General features: G+C 39.6%; 1 protein-coding gene across 3 annotated transcripts in view; it reads right to left on the bottom strand.

Annotated features, from left to right (window-relative positions):
• The window catches only part of LOC138833778 (steroid transmembrane transporter SLC22A24-like), a 36,045-nt gene that overhangs the window by 2,882 nt on the left and 14,060 nt on the right, over positions 1–19,103 (bottom strand). Inside the window, exons 3-9 of one of the 3 annotated variants that reach the window (XM_070032071.1) lie at positions 16,349–16,503; positions 16,070–16,232; positions 14,158–14,281; positions 11,029–11,147; positions 6,492–6,706; positions 4,580–4,691; positions 1,261–1,464 (exon numbers count right to left, since the gene is read on the bottom strand). In XM_070032071.1, the coding sequence (XP_069888172.1) occupies positions 1,261–1,464; positions 4,580–4,691; positions 6,492–6,706; positions 11,029–11,147; positions 14,158–14,281; positions 16,070–16,232; positions 16,349–16,503 (1,092 nt within the window). The remainder of the gene's footprint in view (positions 1–1,260; positions 1,465–4,579; positions 4,692–6,491; positions 6,707–11,028; positions 11,148–14,157; positions 14,282–16,069; positions 16,233–16,348; positions 16,504–19,103) is intronic. The other 2 variants (XM_070032072.1, XM_070032074.1) reach the window with 2 other exon arrangements.

Raw genomic sequence — 19,103 nt, 5'->3', positions numbered from 1 at the left:
ATCTTATACGATCCAATTATTGAGGAACTTGTTCAACTATGCAAGAAGAGGATTTGTTTGTTTTTTTGCCTGGTTTTAATTCCACAATTCTCCTTTGCCTGAAGAAATACCCAGGATTGTGTCTATGTGATAAACTCACACCTTTGCCCATAATATATTGAGCACTCATTGTGCTGATGGGTAATAAAACCAGGGATCTGAGAAGAAGACATTTAATTTTCATTTCATTTCTGAGAAAATATAAGGAATGTATATTTCTTTCTTTTTTAAATATTCTTGGGTCAGTTGTGGGGCTTGAACTCAGAGCCTGGGTTCTGTCCTGATCTCTCTTTTTCTTTTTTGGTTGGGGGGGGGTTGGGAATTATGTTCTGGTCGTGAACTCTGGGCCTGGGCACTGTCCCTCAGCTCTTTAGCTCAAAGCTAGTGTTCTACCACTTGAGCCACAGCACCACTTCCGGTTTTTTTCTTTTTGCTTATGTGGTGCTGAGGAATCGAACCCAGGGCCTAAGGCATGCAAGACAAGTGCTCTACCAATGAGCTACCTTCCCAGCCACTGTCCTGATCTCTTTTGCTCAAGGTTAGCCCTCTACCATCTTGAGTCACAGCTCCACTTCCTGTGTTTTTAGTGGTTAATTAGAGACAAGAGCCTTATTATGGGGACATTTCTGCTTGGGCTGGCTTTGAACTGCGATACTCAGATCCTCAGATCCTCAGATCTCAGCCTCCTGAATTGCTACCTGGCAAATGTGTATTTCTCGTAAAAGCACAGACTATATGACATGTATAAGTTTGACTAAATTGGACCTTTCTACCACTAAACTTACTGGTGTAAGACAGCCTGTGTCAACCTGATGAGATTGATTTGGGAAGAGAAAAGAGGAGGAGGAAGAGTGGAGGAAGGTGACTCTGATCACTGTGCATCATTGTATAACAAATCGATGTTAATAAAAAATCAAAAACCAACAGACAGCCTACAATGCCACCCTACAAAATTAAGAAGAGTGAGGGGAGGGGTTGGTGAGAATGCTGAAAGGGATAACATTGATGAAGGTTCATCATATCACAAAATACCTTGATAAATGGCAACTCCTTTGTAGAACTACTTAAAAAGAGTAAGAACAATAACAATAACAAACAGTTTTGTGGATAGGGATGAGGTTGATAATGAATAAGTGACTTGTATACACACAGAATATCCCTGGTCACAGATACAGGACACAGTCCCTGCCTAGTCAGGTGCCCACTGGAGTGTTTACTTACTCATTTTCCACATCCTGGATAGTGTTAGGGAGAGGTCGATTTCTTGTTTCTGGAAGGCAGAGGACTGCAAGGACAGAAAGGATGGGGAAGGCTCCATAGAGAATCCAGGGCAGGTGGGGAGAATACACTGCTAAGGTCATAAAGAGAGGCGCCATCACTGCCCCTACTCTGCCGAAAAGTTCACGGATTCCTCCAATGGTTGACCTTAGATTGCAAACCAGATAATAAAGAAAATGTTTAAGAACTTTACATGTATATTTTCTTTTTCTTTTTTACATTTTTTTTTTTTTGGATATGGGTCTTGAACTCTGGGCCTGGGACGGACATGTCCCTCAGCTCTTCAGCCTAAGGTTAGCGCTCTACCACTTGAGCCACAGTGCCACTTCCTCCTTTTCTTTTTTTAAAGCCTTGATCTTCCTATGTAGACAAGGAGGAGACTGTCCTGACTTGCTCTCACAACTTCTTGGATTTCAGGTATCTGACATCATGCCTGCATCAAGTAAATTTTATTTATTGTCTTCATTTCATTTTGGAAGCAACACAATAAAGTTATTAAACACATAGGCTCTGGCAGCCAGTTGTCAATTGTCACACTTACTGCTAATGATTTAGAACCCTTAGTTTCATTATTCTTCAAATAAGGATACCTACAACACTAAATGAATGATTTAGATGGAGCATCTCTCTCAATATAATAAAGGATATATACTCAACTTATAACCCACAGTTTAACTTTTTCTTCAACACTAAATGAATGATTTAGATGAAGAATCTCTCTCAATATAATAAATGATATATACTCAACTTATAACCCACAGTTTAACTTTTTCTTCTACTCCTAGGGCTTGAACTCAGGGTGTGGGTACTGTCCCTGAGCTTTTCTCTGAAGGCCAGTCCTCTACTACTTGAGCCACAGCTCCAGTACTGTCTTTCTTTGGTTAATTGGAGATTAGACTTTTATGAACTCTTGCCTGAGCTGGTTTCAAACTGTGATCTTCAGATTTCAGCCTCCTAAGCAGCTAGGATTACAGGCATGAGCACTGACAGTAAGCTTTCACTTAATTTTTATTTATTTTAGTTTTTTCATTTTTTCTTTTTTGGGTCCGGTTGTGGGGCCTGAATTCTGGGCCTGTGTGCTGTCTCTGAGCTCTTCAGCTCAAGGCTACTGCTCTACCACTTGAGCCACAGTGCTTTTTCGGGCTTTTTTCATTTTGCTTATGTAGTGCTGAGGAATCAAAACCAGGGCCTCCCTCATGCATGCAAGGAAAGCACTCTACCACGGAGCCATCTTCCCAGCACCTCATTTAATTTTTATGTCTAGCAATGTGCCATGTCCTTCAATGAAATCATAGTCTTCCCTTTTTTATTCATGTTTTTTGTAAAAAGGAATTATTATTGTGATAATTCTCACATTATGAGATATATCCACACTCTACCTTAATCTTAATTACCCTGTTTTATTCTTTCTTATCTTCCCTCTCTCCTTTTTGAAACAATTTTAACACGTTTCACCATTTTTTTTCATTATACACTCAAAGTATTTCAGTCATAATCACCCCATCTCCTTCTCATTATCGCTTCCAATATTTGCTGGTTAATTAATGATTATTAATGAGTGAATGATTAACTGGATTGTTTTTTGCTGTGTAATTCTTTGAGATCTTCCTATGCACAGTATATTAATCCTTTATCTGATTAACAGTTTAATTGCATTTTTTATCCATTCTGTTGTCTCTCTGGTCATCTGGTAATCATTTCTTTCACAATTCAGAAGTCTTGCCTCAATTCTTTTTTTTTTTTTGGGTCTGGTCTTGGGCCTGAACTCTGGGTCTAGGCACTGTCCCTTAGCTCTTGGGCTCAAGGCTAGCGCTCTACCACTTGAGCCACAGCGTCACTTCCAGCTTTTAACTTTTTGCTTATGTGGTGCTGAGGAATCGAACCAGGGCCTCAGGCATGCAAGGCAAGCACTCTACCACTGAGCCACCTTCCTAGTCCCTTGTCTCAATTCTTGATTCTACTTGCTGAACAATTAGAGTGTTATTCAGAAAGCTATCACCTATGAAAACATCTTTGGTTCTTTGCCTGTGCTTTCCTCAATCAGTTTCATAGTTTCAGGCCATAATTAATATCTTGATCCATTTTGTATTGAATTGATTTTTGTAGGGAGTGAGAGATAGTAATGTACTTTGAATTGCTTATATTCATTTATATATTGTGTTTCTCCAACTATTTGTTAAAGAGGCTATCCTTTTGAATGTAAGTTTTTCCCCTTTGTTTAAGATCAGATGGCCAGAAGTTTTGTGTTTTTTTCCTGTGTCTTCTCTTCTCTTCTATCATCTAGCTGTCTACTTTTTGTGTTGGTATGATGTGTTTTTTTTTTTTTTACTGTGTCTCAATAGTGTATTTTGATGTTGGGAAGTATGACATCTCTAGCAGTGTCCTGTTAGTTCCGGATTGCTTTGGCTAGTTAAAATCTTGTGTAATCTTGTGTAATCTCATGAACCTCAGGATTGATTTTTTTCTATTTGTATAAAATGATATTGGAATTTTGGAACAGCTTGTATTGAAACTAGATTCCCTTCAGTAGTTCACCACCTTATTTATTCTCCTGATTCATGAACATGGGAGATCCATTTTCTTTTTAACTTTATTGGCTTCTTTAAAAAAAAAAAAATTAGAACCACCCAAGCATAAGCAGCCAGAGACAGTAGTTAGGCCCTGAGATCAAGTCCCAGCATCAGCAACACAAATAAAAGTGATATGGGTCATCTATGAAAAAAATCATGGCTTCTTTCTTAAAATGTATCATTTTTATTGTAGAAGCCTTTCATCTCCTGCGTTGGCTTTACTTGCAGGTGTTTAATTTGTGAGGCTATTGCAAGTGCAACTCTTTTCTTTCTGACCTCATTATTATTGGTAAATAGAAAAACAACTGATTTTTCCTCTTTCCTGGTTGTTGTTGTTGTTTGGTTGTTGGTGGTGGTTTGGGGGCTTGAGCTCAAGGCCTCTATTCCTCAAGTCTACTACTGTAAGGCACAGTTCCACTTCTGATCCTTGACTTTACAGGAAATAACTTTATTTTTTCCTTCTTAGTACAGTGTTGCCTATCAGTTTAAACATATAGCCTTTATTATGCAGAGATATGGTCCTTCTAAATATTTAAGTGTTTTATTATTTTTTTGAAAGTTGAGATGTTTTAATTTTGTCCCCACAATAAATGTTATTAGTTCAGAAAATCTTCTCTGGAAACAGATCAGGTTTGTTTTGTAATTTTTAATTGTTATGTAGCCCAGGATATCTTAAACTTGAGAGACAGTACCTCACTACAGTTGGGATGAGCTCCAACGAGTGAATTGAATAGGCTATGAGGCCAGAGGTATCAGCACCAATTCCCAGAGTTGCTAAAACCATGCGCAGGGTCTGCTGAGTTTCTGTAGAGAGGAAGACACATCAGAGGCAGGCATACTTGACTGGAGAAATCTATCTACCCCAAACAATTATGAGAAGTTCTATTGGAGGGATTTGCTAGCAAGAAACATGTGATAAACAAACAGAACCTAGGAGAAACTATGTAACAGATGAGCTAGTGAAAGCAGACTCTAGTAAGTTTGGGCTTAAGCACTGAATGAAGGAATGGAAAACATTTGCTGCAATTCTCCCTGCCCATTTGAGTTTTATCAGTCATGGCAGAGGCAGGGAAAGTCAGGAAATGCTCTTTTTGTTTTTGTTGTTGTTGTTGTTCAGGATGTGGTAGGAATACATGTATAAAAATCCGAGGGGTTAATGACTCATGCCTTCAACAGTTTAGAACTAACAACAGGAGATTATTTCTTTACATAGGACCGGTATTCCAGCAGATGTATTGACTAGAGAACTGGATTCCGTTGGGAGTGAACTTTGTGAAGAAAGCAGGATCTAGATAACAAGCCAGGATTTTAAAATCTTAACATTAGGACTCTTATGAGAAAGCTAGTGCTGTGTTTGGAATCACTGACACAGAAAATGAAAAAAGTTTTGAAGCCTAATAAAAGTAGTCAAAGATATGATTAAAAACTAAGGTACTTTCAGAGGAGAGCCGGCCGGCAGCAGGATATAGAAGGGAGTATACAGTTCTAGCTTCTTCAAATACATTCCTGCCGTGAGAACATGATGGAAGGGACCATTGTAGTCCCTACAATCATCACTTAACGCCATGCAATTAATATAGTAAATTGTGCTGGGTGAGTTTCTTCATCTATTTGCTATTTAGGAATATATTATAAAACAAAAACTGGATTATACTGACTGAAGGGGTGACAAAAAGAAATGTACTCTTACCTGACTGACACAATCATAACCCCTCTTATATCTCTTTTATAAGAAAAAAATTAAAAACCATACTTAGGTTAGTGTCTTTTCTTTTTCCTATTGTATTCTTTCTCTCTACATGAGGCACGGGATTTTGTTGTTGTTGTTTATTTTTTGGTTTTTGTTTTTGTTTTGCTAAATCTTATTCCAGTGGCCTGGTGTTCCTGGTACATGCCTGAAATTCTAGCTATTTAGAAGGCTGAGATCTGAGGATGGCAGTTCAAAGCCAGCCTGGGCTGGAAAATTCATTAGACCCTTATTACTGATTAACCACCACAACACTGTAAGTGATGCTACTGCTCAAAGTGGTAGAGTGGTAGTCAAGCCAAAGAGTTTAGAGACAGCAACCAGGCCCTGAGTTCAAGCTCCAGGACTGAATCCCTGCCCCCAACCCCCCAAATCAACAACAACAAAACCCTTCATTCAAATCAATGAGCCTCTTTTTTTAAACTGTTGCATTTAGAGTGTAACAAAGGAGAGAATGACCAAGATAGAAAGACTTGATAAATGGGAAAAAATAATTCCAGGGAGAGGATTGTGTGTCTTCCTGGGTTTACAATTGCAAGATCTTTGATAACACAATGCATGCAATTAGTTCTAAAGAAATTGTTAGGTATCAGTGGCACTGATGTTCAGATTTATCGTAGATTTGATAAGGACAGCCTTGGGTCCTGAAGAACATTGACTCCTTAAGAACTTTGGCTCAGTAAGAGCCTAAGTTTTGCCAACAACTGCTGTAGGGACAGCTTCTAAGCCTTCACATTAACTTCATGGGATCCTCCGGTTATCCATGGTGATGCCATTCTTTTGGCCCAAATGAGTAAACCAAAGAAATTTCTGGAAGATAGGAGACATTACTTACTTTTCCCCAACTCATTTCTCACCTGGGGACAAAAAGGTGCTGACCAGAATCGAAAGTCCTGTGAGGAACATGAATAGTATCTGACTTTGTTTTCGGCCCAGATAATTCAATACCAAGAAGGGAACGAATCTGCTGATGAGTGTGACAAGGCCAAAGAGAATCTGGAACAGAAAGATGTTGCTCCCCAGGTGCTGCAGGTTGAGTATCAGGCCGTAGAAGGGTATGGCCAGTGCCATTCTGAAGTTAAAAGAATAAGAACACATTTAAAATGATAGAGCAAATTAATTTCAGATACAAAGGAAAAGAAGATCAGTGAAGCCGGGCGCCGGTGGCTCACGCCTGTAATCCTAGCTACTCAGGAGGCTGAGATGTGAGGATCCGGTTCAAGTCTGTGAGACTCTTATGAAAACCGGAAGTGGCACTGTGGCTCAAGCTGTAGAGCATTCACCTTGAGCTGAAGAGCTCAGGGACAGCGCCCAGGCCCAGAGTTTAAGCCTCAGGACCAACCAAAAAAAAAAAAAAAGATCACTGAATTCCTTGCTTTCCCTGGGGAAATAGTACAAGATTTACAGCAGGTGCACACAAATGTATCAGTAGACATTAGATTTAGGTCCAAATCATTGTGACTCATACTTTCTTGCCTATAATGTATTTTGGTAAAAATTCTTCATGAATTTCAAATTTCTCTGTTTCTTCATCACTACTGACTAGTTTCTTCAACATCACATAAGCAGAAAAAGCTGGAAGTGGCTCTGTGGCCCAAGAGGTAGATTGCTAGCCTTGAGCTAAAGAGCTGAGGTACAGTGTCAAGGGGCAGAGTTAGGCCCCATGACCAACAAAAAGAAAAAGAGAGAAAGAGAGAGGGGGGTGGCTGAGATCTGAGGTTTAAGTTTCAAAGCTAGCCTGTGCAGAAAGTGTGTGGGACTCAGGCCAAGTAGAGGTATGCCTCAACTGGAAAAGTGTTGGCCTTGAACAAACAAGCTAAGGGACAATGCCAAGGTCCCAAGTTCCAGCCCCAGGATCAGCAAACACACACCAATATACAAGCAGGGCTTTTTTTTTTTTTTTTTTTTTAATTGGAATTTGTTGGGGGAAGCCAAAACTAACTCCTTTTTTTTAATATACCAGGAGTTTCCCCTACTCCTGAAAATCAAAATACTGGTTTCTCAGTAGCCCCCAGGGTCAGGAAATATGAAGTTTATTGAGACCCCAGGAAATGTGGAAAGCCCTGCTGATTGTTGTGGTAAGGTTGTGAGATCTGCAGCCCTGTTTGCTTATCAGTAACCCAGATAAGATCAGCCCCGTTTGGTTAACAATAGTAGAACAGCCCAGCCATCCATCCCTATCCTGCCCCCAGGAGAAAGAATACCTGCTTGCTTTGTGTGGGCCCCCCAATTTCACTCGCCTAATCAAACCAGAATGATAGGTTAGTTAGAACAGATAGTATAAGATGGACTCTAACTCCACTAGCCACTGACATAAATATGCAGCCTTTATGTGGGTGTTATAAACTTTTTGGCCACCTGCCTGTGGCCAGGGTTGACCACATGGATTTTGCCTTTAAAAACCCTAGCTTGTGGGCCATTCAGGGTCAGAGTTTTCATGTGTGCTGCTGCATCCCTGGCCGGTCAGCTTTCCTCATCTTTTTCTTGAAGCTATCTCTGAGTGGTGGACTCTTTTCCCCATAACAGAACTCAAGGGCTAACAAAAGCTTTTTTTTTTTTTTTTTTTTTTTTTAAGAAGCAAAATAATCTCAGAAAGAGAGCGATAAGTATGGTTATTTGCAGGGAGCCGGGGCGAACGCCATTACAAGGCGCCGCCCACTCCCTTGCAGCTTTGAGGTCCATATTAGACAGTGCTTGGCGGGATGGTGGGTCCTGGGCTTTGCGCATGCGGAGCCACGTAGAGTCCCCAGCCAATCCCGTGGCACCTGGTGACGCTGAAAGGCAGACGACCAATCAAAGAACTACCCGTGTTCCTATTCTCTATATAAGCGGCCATGTTTTGGGAGCACGCTCTCTCGAGCTCAAGCTCTCCTACAAGTAAAAAGGCTCTCCAATAAAGCGTGATCTGAGAAGACTCCTGGTGTGGTGGTCGTTCTTCCTCGCTGGTCGAGAAGGCGTTCGCCGCAGTTATTATTTTTCTTAATGGGATAAAGGTAGAAGAGAAATGATTCAAGGAATGAAAATGTGCTCATTTGGTTGGCTAACTTATGCCCCTAAGGATTTATAAAATGGATCTCCATGAACACAGAATTTGTGCCTTTTTCTTTTTTGTAAGTAATGGTGTTTTATGTCAGGCATGAGAACATGGATTCTGTTACTTGAGCCACAACCCCAGCTCTTTTTGCTTTTTGTTATTTTTCAAAGAGAGCCTTACTTTTTGCCAGGGCCAACCAGGACGGAAACCTGCCTATTTATGCCCTTGCATAGCTGTGATGACACCACCCCTTTCTTCTGATTGGTTGAGATGGAGTCTTGTGAACTTTTTGGCTGAGCTGGCCTTGAACTGAGATCCTCCCAACATCAGCACTTAGAACACTTAGAATCATGTTGTGAGCCTCTGAGCCTGGCTGCAATTTTTTTTATGTAAGTTCTATTTCAATAAAAACTAAAAAGATAAAATGTTCAAGTATGTTTCACAGTGGACTACTCCATATGCTAATATGCAGTGCTGAACTTTGTTCTGGAATGTGATTTCCATATTTCTGTAGTTCAGTCTTACTGAGAGATCTCATAAGGTGAAAGACCCCAGACTTCTGGGATACTTTCGTCAATGGGAGGGCGCGCCCCAGAAAACTCAGACTCCAGGCCGGGAGATGCAATAAGCAAGAGGAGTTTATTTGACGTTTGCGCAAATGGTCTCTCTGCCCCGGCAAGGGAGGGAGGCCCGAACTGAGGTTACAGGCATTTTTAAAGGCAAAAACCACAAGATTAGCATATAACACCAGGTGTTCCCGGGATTGGCCCATTTAAAAGTCACTATGTACCCCAGCAATCATTTTTACTATACGGGGGAAATTTAGAACACTCTTTGTAATAAAACAATTGGCGCAGATGCTCAAATGGAGATAGTCACTCTGGGAGATAAGGGTCAGGGAGTTTACATAATTACAGGTTTTGTGATTGATTAACATTTGGCCTAGTTTGCTGGGCTCACCTGATGGTCCTTATCTTGAGCCCCCCTATACCGAGAATTTTTACACACAGGGATGCAGAGGAACATACTCTTTGTTCTTTATCTTGGGTCCCTATCTTGGGTCCCTATCCTGGGTTCCATTTGGCCACTTTGGGAATTTACTTGTTTACTCTTTATTTATGACCACAGACCTTGTCCCGGGCCGGCATCTGGACTCCAAGACTCTTTAGGCATCTGGACTCCAAGACTCTTTACTCAATTCCTTATTTCCAGAAAATGGGGGGTTAGTGCTAGGCGAGCAAGTTTACAAAAGCAAAACCAGCAGTTAGCAATTGTAAAATATAACTCTAATTTTTTAATCTTTCAAAGGTAACCTTAAAAGGTGGTAATTAAACATAAACCCTTTAACATCATTTTTCTTCTCTTATGTATTGATCTGTTGTATATAATGCTGCCACTGTTTTGTTTTGTTTTGTTTTTTGTTTTTGAGAGTCCTGGGGCCTGAACTCAGGGCCTGCATGTAGTCCCTGAGCCTCTTGGTGGTCAAGGCTAGCACTGTACTACTGAAGCCACAGCACCACTTTCTGGTATTTTCTAAGTCATATAATGGAGATAAGCATCTCATAGACTTTCCTACCTTGGGCTGGCTTTGAACTCTGATACTCAGATCACAGCATTTTGAGTAGCTAGGATTACAGTCGTGAGCCACCAGTGAAAGACCTGACCAGTAATTTACCTGAGACCTCATTTTATTCTGGAATTTAGCCTCTGACCTACTGCAGTGCTAAAGCCAGAAAATTCCACAGAAAACTAAGTAGAAACAGTCCTTGGAAAACTGCAGATGATGCTTACCTAAGATAAGCCAAATTGCCTGAGATTCCAGACAGCACCCCACCTAGGAGTAGTGACCAATATCTAACCAGAAAGTCCTGCAGTTCTGTATGTACTCCATCGCACCACCCTTGTGACTTTAACCAATCATTTTAAAGCACATCAACCTCTTGATCTGACCAATAACTCTTTCTAAATTCCTTCATGCCATTGGAACCTCGAACCATGTATTAGAGATGTTTTATGATTTTCCCGTGGTATGTGTTGAGTTGTCAAGGAATGATATGATGAGTGCAAAGTCCCAGCCTTCCCCAAAGAATGTATAAAAGGGCTGCAAACCCCAGGCTCGGGCCTCTCAGCGTCACCAGTTGTTTGTTGTGTGCGCAGAGGACTGAGCTAGCTTGCAATAAATACCTCGTGGTGATTACATCCATTGTGGTCTCTCGTGGTCTTTTTGGGGGTCCGGAACTCAAGCATTATACCAGTCCCTGGCCTGCTGTTGCTATTGATTTTGAAAGAATAAATGTAGTTCCTCTCTAATAAGATATTGGAGGTAAAATATATTGATAAGTTTATTTAAAGGAACATACCTGATAAAACTCAGGCAGCAGCTTCTCACACACAGCCTGGGTGCATGGAACAACTGAAAAATGGATATTTTTGCCTTGGCGTTGTCCTCAAAATCCTCCTGCAGGTTGGATTTCACAACCTTGGACAACAAAAGTCATAAGCATTCATGAGATGTCAATAATGTGCCAATTATATTGCTAAATACTAAAAGATGAAACACATATGGTGTGTTGAATCCTCAAGGAAAAATACAGAGTAGGGACTTGGGCATTAAATCCATCTCAGGTGGGAAGAACCAGGAAAGATACAGGAAGAGGGGAATTAGATAAGATTAAAGCCTGTTTTAATACTGAGGCAAGGACAAGTAAAGAACCTTGACATTTGAGAGAGAGAGAGAGAGAGAGAGAGAGAGAGAGAGAGAGAGAGAGAGAGAGAGAGAGAGAGAGAGTTTGTGTGTGTGTGTTGGTCCTATGGCTTGAAGTCAGGGCCTGGGTGCTATCCCTGAGCTGCTTTTGCTCAAGGCTAGCACGCTACCACTTGACCATAGCAACCCTTTTGCCTTCCTCTGTTTTTTTTTCTTTTTAAATTTTTTTTTGGGGGTCTCGTTTTGGGGCCTGAACTCTGGTCCTGGGCGCTGTCTCTCAGCTCTTCAGCTCAAGGTTAGAGCTCTACCACTTGAGCCACAGCATCACTTCCGGCTTTTTTTCTTTTTGCTTATGTAGTGCTGAGGAATCGAACCCAGGGCTTCATGCATGCAAGGCAAAGGCTCTACCACTGAGCTACCTTCCCAGCCCTCTTTGCCTTCTTCTGTGTAATCTTTTGGAGATAAGAACCTCAAGCAGCCTTTGAGTCTTGATCCCAAGTTCTCAGCTTCCTGAGTAGCTAGGATTACAGGGGTAAGGCAGATGTGCCTGGCTTGTGTTTATTATTTTTATAACAGTTTATTCATTTTCTATATGAGGACTGTGGAGAGTTAATACTGGATATGACAGACTGTTCTATCAGCGAGTTAGTATTTTAGATTTTCCAAGTAAAGACACAAAATACAAAATGAGGAAGTGTCGCTGAAATGTTCCTTGGGACACTATTTAGGAATACTGTTTATTTGAAATGTTATCTATTATTAATGACAGATGTGAAGAATTCAGAGCTCTGATTGAAAGGCAAGAGTTTGTTGCTGAGGACCAGTCTGCTAGAATTTTCCAAGCCTTCAAAACTACAATAGGAATTTCTAGCCTTTGCCTAGCTGGATTCAGCTAGGCTCTGGATTCCTTTGTATGTTACCTCTCCCTTTTGAACAAAAACAATACAGTATTTCCACAGTGTTCATATAATCATTGCATTTTGGATGATTTTGGGACAGGTGGACTTTTTTTTTTACTCTGTAGTTTCACAGATTTATATACAAAGATTCTATAATCAGAGAACAATGCTTAAGTAGTCCCATGCACATTTACACCTCATTAAAATGTTAAGATTCTGTGGGCTAGAGGTGGAAATCATTTTCGTAGCATGTAAGAGGCCCTTAATTTAGTACCAGCACTAGGAAAAATAGATTCTGAACTTTGAGCATATGTTGGTTGTGATGAAAGGAAACTTTTGGAGACACTGCTATTTCATACAGCAGAGGGATGACATTACTTTGATTGTGAATGTACAATCTTTGTGTCTTCCTTGGTTAGCATTTTCTTACGTGGCATTTGCTGTCTTTCAGAGCAGCCTGTGGACACGTTTCTCCGCAGTGCCACTGCCGCCCAGTTTGGTGATGTGTCAAAGGCCTCCTCCAGCTCTTATCACCTTAGTCCTTTCTAGACCATAAATGCTGGCTGAACACTTTTTGGTTTTCTCACCAATGCCTGGCACATAGACTGGATTAGCACCGATTTTGTATTAGACTGTCTCTCAATTTTTCTGCCCTAATTTAAAATGTTTCTTGCAGACAATTGCTATGAAGTTAATTCCGTCAGTTATATCCAACACTGTGCTGACACACTTTATGTATTCAAAAGTATTTATTTAATTCTTTCTTTACTTAAGCTGCTACTGGGACTTCAAATCAGGGGCTAGGCATTGCCCTTGAGCTTTTGTGTTCATGGCTGCCACTGTGCCACTTGAGTCATAACACCACTTCCAGCTTTTGGGTGGTTAAGTGGAGATATGGGCCTCACAAACGTTCCTTCCTGGGCTAGCTTTGAGGCTCGATCCTCAGAGCTCAGCCTCCTGAGTAGGTAGGATTATAGGCATGAGTCACTAGGGCCCAGATACAAAGATTTAATAATGACTGAGTAAAATGTATCTATGAGTGAGCCAGCCATATTAGGACCTAGGTTCTAGAAATATGGAGAAAAACAAATAAGAGAAACATCAACAAACCCCACAACAAGAAAAGAAATGCAAAAAAAAAAAAGATTTTCAAAGAGCTTTTCTACATAGGCAACATCTTAGTACTCTCTGATATTGACAGTGTAAATGTCAGAGAAAGAAGGACTTTTATATAATTACTGCCAAAGCACTTGGATTAGAGCAAGAGTTCCTATTTGTTGCCTACTAAGCATTTAATTTTTGAAAGAAATGCATGGAAGTTAAAATGATGTTTAATGCTTTCCCTAAAGTGAACCATGATTTATTGAACTAGTGAGAAAGGGTTACTGCTTCCTTGCCCATATGTGTGTCGTGTGTGGGAAATTGGTCTTTTATTCAAACAATGATATGATTTCTGACAAAAGACAGACAAATTTTTCATTTGGTTCCTCTTTCTCTACACAATAATAAGACTGTGGGGGAACTAATTCGGTGATGTGCAAGTGTCACTTAGAAGCAGCGTGCTCAGGAGGCTGAGAACAGAAGATCCCAGTTCAATGCCAGCCTTGGCAGGAAAGTTCCCAAGACTCATATCTCTAATCAGTCAACAGAAAACCGGATGTAGCATGGTGGCTCAAAGTGATAGAGTGGTTGCCTTGGTCGAAAAAGCTCAGGGTCAGTATCCAGGCGGTGACTTCAAGCCCCATGACCGAAAAAAACAAAATACAAAAACAAAGAAACTTCTCACTTAGAAAATTCTAATTTGGGATATGCCTAAAGGACCCAGAATAGTAGGATTGTGAGTTCAAATCATCCATTCCCAGTAATCAGCCCCCTTCTCAGATCACCTCAATGCTCAGGGTCTCCCCAGCATTCTTCTTTCCATTTATACGTGCAACTCTTCTAAGTTCCTCTAAGCCCTTTTCTAGCTGATTGCTAAAAACCAGCCACCGAGCAGACTCTACCAGCATCCTGAAAAAGAAGACAGCAGAGCTATAGTAAACATCTAACTGCTTATTTTACACATAACTTTAATCTGAAATATCTTTTCCTCTCCATTTCATGTAGAGTTTGTACATCATAGTAGAGTCATTTCTGATTAAATCTGCCTTCTCTGGTGGACTTACAGGAAGGGTATCTAAGTGTTTGTTTGTTGAAAGTAATTATAGACAACAAGGAGGAATGTACAAATAGTCTGAGTATCCATTGACATCCCAATGGTTAATATCCCTATATGATCTATATGCCATAGAATTAATCTCTGTAGATGTTTTTTTCAGTGATTTTATACACAGTAAAATTCTTTACACTGGGAACAGGTGCTCACACTTCTAATTATAACTACTCAGGAGGCTGAGATCTGGGGATCACACTTTCAAGCCAGTCAGGGGAACAAAGTCCAAGAAAATTATATTCCACAGTATGATCAAAAACTGGTAGGAAAGTTGCTGGCTAAAGTCTTAGAGTTTGCTCATTTATAGCTACTCAGGAGGCTGAGATCTGGGGATCACACTTTCAAGCCAGTCAGGGGAACAAAGTCCAAGAAAATTATATTCCACAGTATGATCAAAAACCGGTAGGAAAGTTGCTGGCTAAAGTCTTAGAGTTTGCTCATTTTATCACTTTTGATGAAAACGTAAAAAGTACAAAGCATTAAGTAATTAAAGAAGATAGCAAAAGATGGAAAGACCTCGCATGCTTATATACTACTGAAACTTTCTACAGATTCAATGCAGCCCCCATCAGAATTCTACTGACATGCATTGTGTAAATAGAAAAGGCAATCTTCAAACTGATAGCAAAGTGCAACAGACTTTGCAGAGTCAAAGCATTCCTGGACAAAAAAAGCAATGCTGGAGGTATCACAATATTCGGCTTCAAATTGTGCTACAAAGCCAGAGTAATGAATCATCATGGTAATGGTAGGAAAAAAAGATACGTATTCCAATGGAATAGAATATAAGTCCTAGAAATAATCCACAGAGTGGCATATTATTACTCAAAAAGATAAACAAATTTATGTTGTTTATAGCAAAATGGATGGAACTGGAGATCAAGTTAAGTGAAAAAAACCAGACTCTGAAAGACACATATCATATACTCTTGTCTGCAAATCTGGACTTAAATATATTTTATATGATATGGCACTTGTATGTTATGAGTGTAAAAGGGGCCCTAATGCTGGGGAGCCATAGGAACACAGGGAGATTGAAGTCAGTAGTTGATGGGGGTGGAGTGCAAATATAACTGCATTCTGTAAAAAACAGCAGAGTTAAGCCTGTTAAAGGAGTTAAAAGTATATTTTAAAAAGGAGGGGAAGATGGCATAGGAAAAGCGATTAGAAGGTGTGAATATGGTCAAAGTACATTATTTACATGCTAATAGAAGGTGTGAATATGGTCAAATTACATTATTTACATGCTAATAGAAGGTGTGAATATGGTCAAAGTACATTATTTATATGTGTGGAAATAGCTCCATCAGACCCCTCTTATTCCAAGGAATATATGCTTTAAAAGGAGAGAAAAAAAAAAGATTCCATAATAATTCTGTGGTCAAGATAGAAAAGTGCTCACTCCACAGCTGCAGCCTCCTCGCAGAGTACATTCTGTTCTCCTTTGTATCTCAGTAGCACAGTGGTGACTGTGGGTGAGGTGACAGGATCATTCAGAGATTACACAGATCCCAAGTGTCAGGTCCTCCCTCTACGCCTCTATTTCCCCTTTCCTTAGAGTTAAAGGCCACACATATTGTCCATACCTTGATAACACGCAGCAGACCAACAGAGGTATGGATAATATCAGCTGCAGGGTGATCCAGCTGCGAAAGAGAAAAGCCAGTCCTCCCAGCAGCATCTGCCCAGTACTGTAGGAAGTAAACATTGCTACCATAGCTTGGGATTGAGGTCTTGTCCACTCTATAACTGGAGGAAAACATACTTGTAATTATAGTTGTGTGGTAATAATTATTTTTTCCAAGTCATGTTTTCAAGATATTTCTAGTCAAGAAGGAAATGAAAGGATCAAATGACTTACTTACTGAGAACAAAAGAGTTCGTTAGAACAGGCATAATAGATAACCCAGCTAAGAATCGCAGGGAACAGTAAACAATGAAGGTGGGAGCAAAGGCTGCACAGGTCTCACCGATGGCCATTTGGAATAAACACCACCTGAAGATGGTTTTCCGCCCAAACCTAAGAAATATTGGACTATGTGAGATTATTCAAGAATAAAAACAATAACACTAAAAACAGCCAAAGATATCACATCATGAAATGTAAGGTAGATACTGACTCTTTCTACAAAGATTAGGTATCATTGATTTGATATATGCTATTCTTTAAATTAAATATTAATCAATGCTAAATATTATTTCTACATTATAATTGAGATTTGTTGCAATTTCTATATTAGCCAACAGCTGAAATGGAAGAAGCTGAGAAATTTGCCAATGAATGTAATGTCCACAGCCTCTCAGTGAGGACACGCAAAGTCACCATAAGAACTCTGGTGCCATGTCAAGCCATATAAAAAAGAAAATAACATATGGGAGTTTGACAGAAGTGTTCATTAGTAGACACATATTTGGGATGACAGGTTTGTGTGTTATGCTTAGAGTCCTGAGGAGTGAAATCAAGAAAGTTCTGCTATCTTTATTAGTGTCTGTGCACTGTGAAGGTGGATGTCCAACTTGTTTGACAGACAGAATGGGAAGACAATCCATCAACGTTTCAGATAGATAGCTTAACAACCTTTCTCTGCTGTGTATGGCTTCTTATCCCTTGGAAAGTCTGTTTCAGCATGAACAGTAGACAACTCAGAAACCTCCTCTCCCTTCAGGAGTGGATAGAAAGTTCACAGAAGAGAGAATAAGGCTCAAAGAAGATTTAAACCATCTAAATAGACCCATATCAAGCAATGAAACAATAAGAGATCTCCCATACAAGCAAAGCCCATGACCAGATGGATTCACAGTCGAATTCTATAAGGCCTTCAAAGCAGAACTGACACCAGTATTCCTCAAACTTTTCTATGAAATTGAAAGCAAATGTTCACTCCTAAACTCATTGTACGAAGCCAGCATAACCCTCAATCTCAAAAGCAAACAAGGACTTATCAGAAAAAGGGAGAGAGAGAGAGAGAACTATAAATCTATTTTTGATGAACATCGATGCAGAACTTCTCAAAAAAATTCTGGCCAATCACTTTAACAACTCATCAAAAAACATACAGTGAGCAAACAGTATTTACTGCAGGGATGCAAAACTGGTTCAATATTTCCAAGTCAATTGTTATATTCATCACATCAATAGGAATAAGGTCAAGAACCACATGATCATTTCAATAGATGCAGGAACCTCAAAAAAATAGAACCCAAACTTCCAAGAATGAAAAATGATTTAATAAATGGCCAAAAGAACTGAACAGAGACTTCCCAAAAGGAGTACAAAATAGCCATGTGCTGGTGGCTGTAGTCCTACCTACTCAGTACGCTGATATATGAGGATCATGGGCAGAAAAGATCGGGAGACTTTGATATCTAATTAAACATCTGTTCCACCCCCCCCCCCCAAAAAAAAACCCAGGAAGTAGATTTGTGGCTCAAAGTGGTAGAGTGCTACCCATGAGCAGAAGAACTCAGGGACAGCACTAAGGTCCTAGGTTCAAAGTCCATGATTGACAACCCCTCCCCCCCAAAACAGAAGAACTACAAATGGCCAATCAATACATAAAGAAACACGGACTATCTCTAGTGACAAAGAAATGGTCATTGAAACAATAGTTGAATTCACCTCACTCTAGGCAGAATAGTCATCATCAAAAATGTAAGCAAGTAATGGAGGCAAGGATTTTGGGGGAAATCACACTTTTTTTATATACTACTTTTGGACAATAAACAAATGTGAGCACTGAATAAACCAGTATAGATGTTCTTTAACAAACTGCAAAAAAAAAACTACCATGCAATCTAGTGCTACCACTCTTGGACATTTATTCAAAAGGATGTGTATGAGACTATTATGGAGGTCCCTATATGCTCATATTCATGGAAGCACTATTCACAAGGGTCAAGCTATCAATACTACTCCCAGGCCATGAATGGATCAAGAAAATGTGTGTATCATGAATGTTATTAAGCTAAGAAAAAGAATGAAATTATATCATTTCAGAGAAATTTATTGGACTGGAGATCATCATATGAAATGAAATAAGCCAGGTTTAAGAGTACAAAGTTCACATGTTTTCTCTCATATGTACATGCTAGACCTAAAATAAGCATATATAAACACATATAAGATACACATGTTATATATAGTAATTCTATTTATCGAAATTATATAAGTATAAGATTGTATTATTATATATTACAGTATTTAATACTAATGTATATTATATACTACAGTACTATAATATATAATGTTATCTAATAATATAATCATACATATAATATAACATTTTATCGTGTATATATAAAATCATTAAACTGTGGTGATGGATATATAAAATCCCATGGTGAAGCCCCTTTAACAATTAAAAAGCATTTCAATAAAAGGGAGTATTAGAAGATGGAACATGACTGTCTGGGGTGTGGGCACTCGTAGGAAGAAACTGAACAGAGGTTAAAGGATGGTGAATAGGATCAAAATACTTTCTATACAGAGGTGGAATGGAACAATCAATATAGGTTGTTGCAAGTGCTTTAGAGAGGGAGAGAGGGAGGGATGAAGAGTGATACATGGAGTTATTCTAATCAAGATACATCATATGCATAAATGGACATGTCAAAATGAAA

The sequence above is a fragment of the Dipodomys merriami genome, unplaced genomic scaffold (genome assembly GCF_024711535.1).
Source record: "Dipodomys merriami isolate MVZ:Mamm:240054 unplaced genomic scaffold, mDipMer1.0.p SCAF_21, whole genome shotgun sequence".
In the NCBI taxonomy this organism is placed as follows: Eukaryota; Metazoa; Chordata; class Mammalia; order Rodentia; family Heteromyidae; genus Dipodomys; species Dipodomys merriami.
Note: the sequence above shows the minus strand (reverse complement) of the source record. Positions and strands in the feature narration are given on the sequence as shown.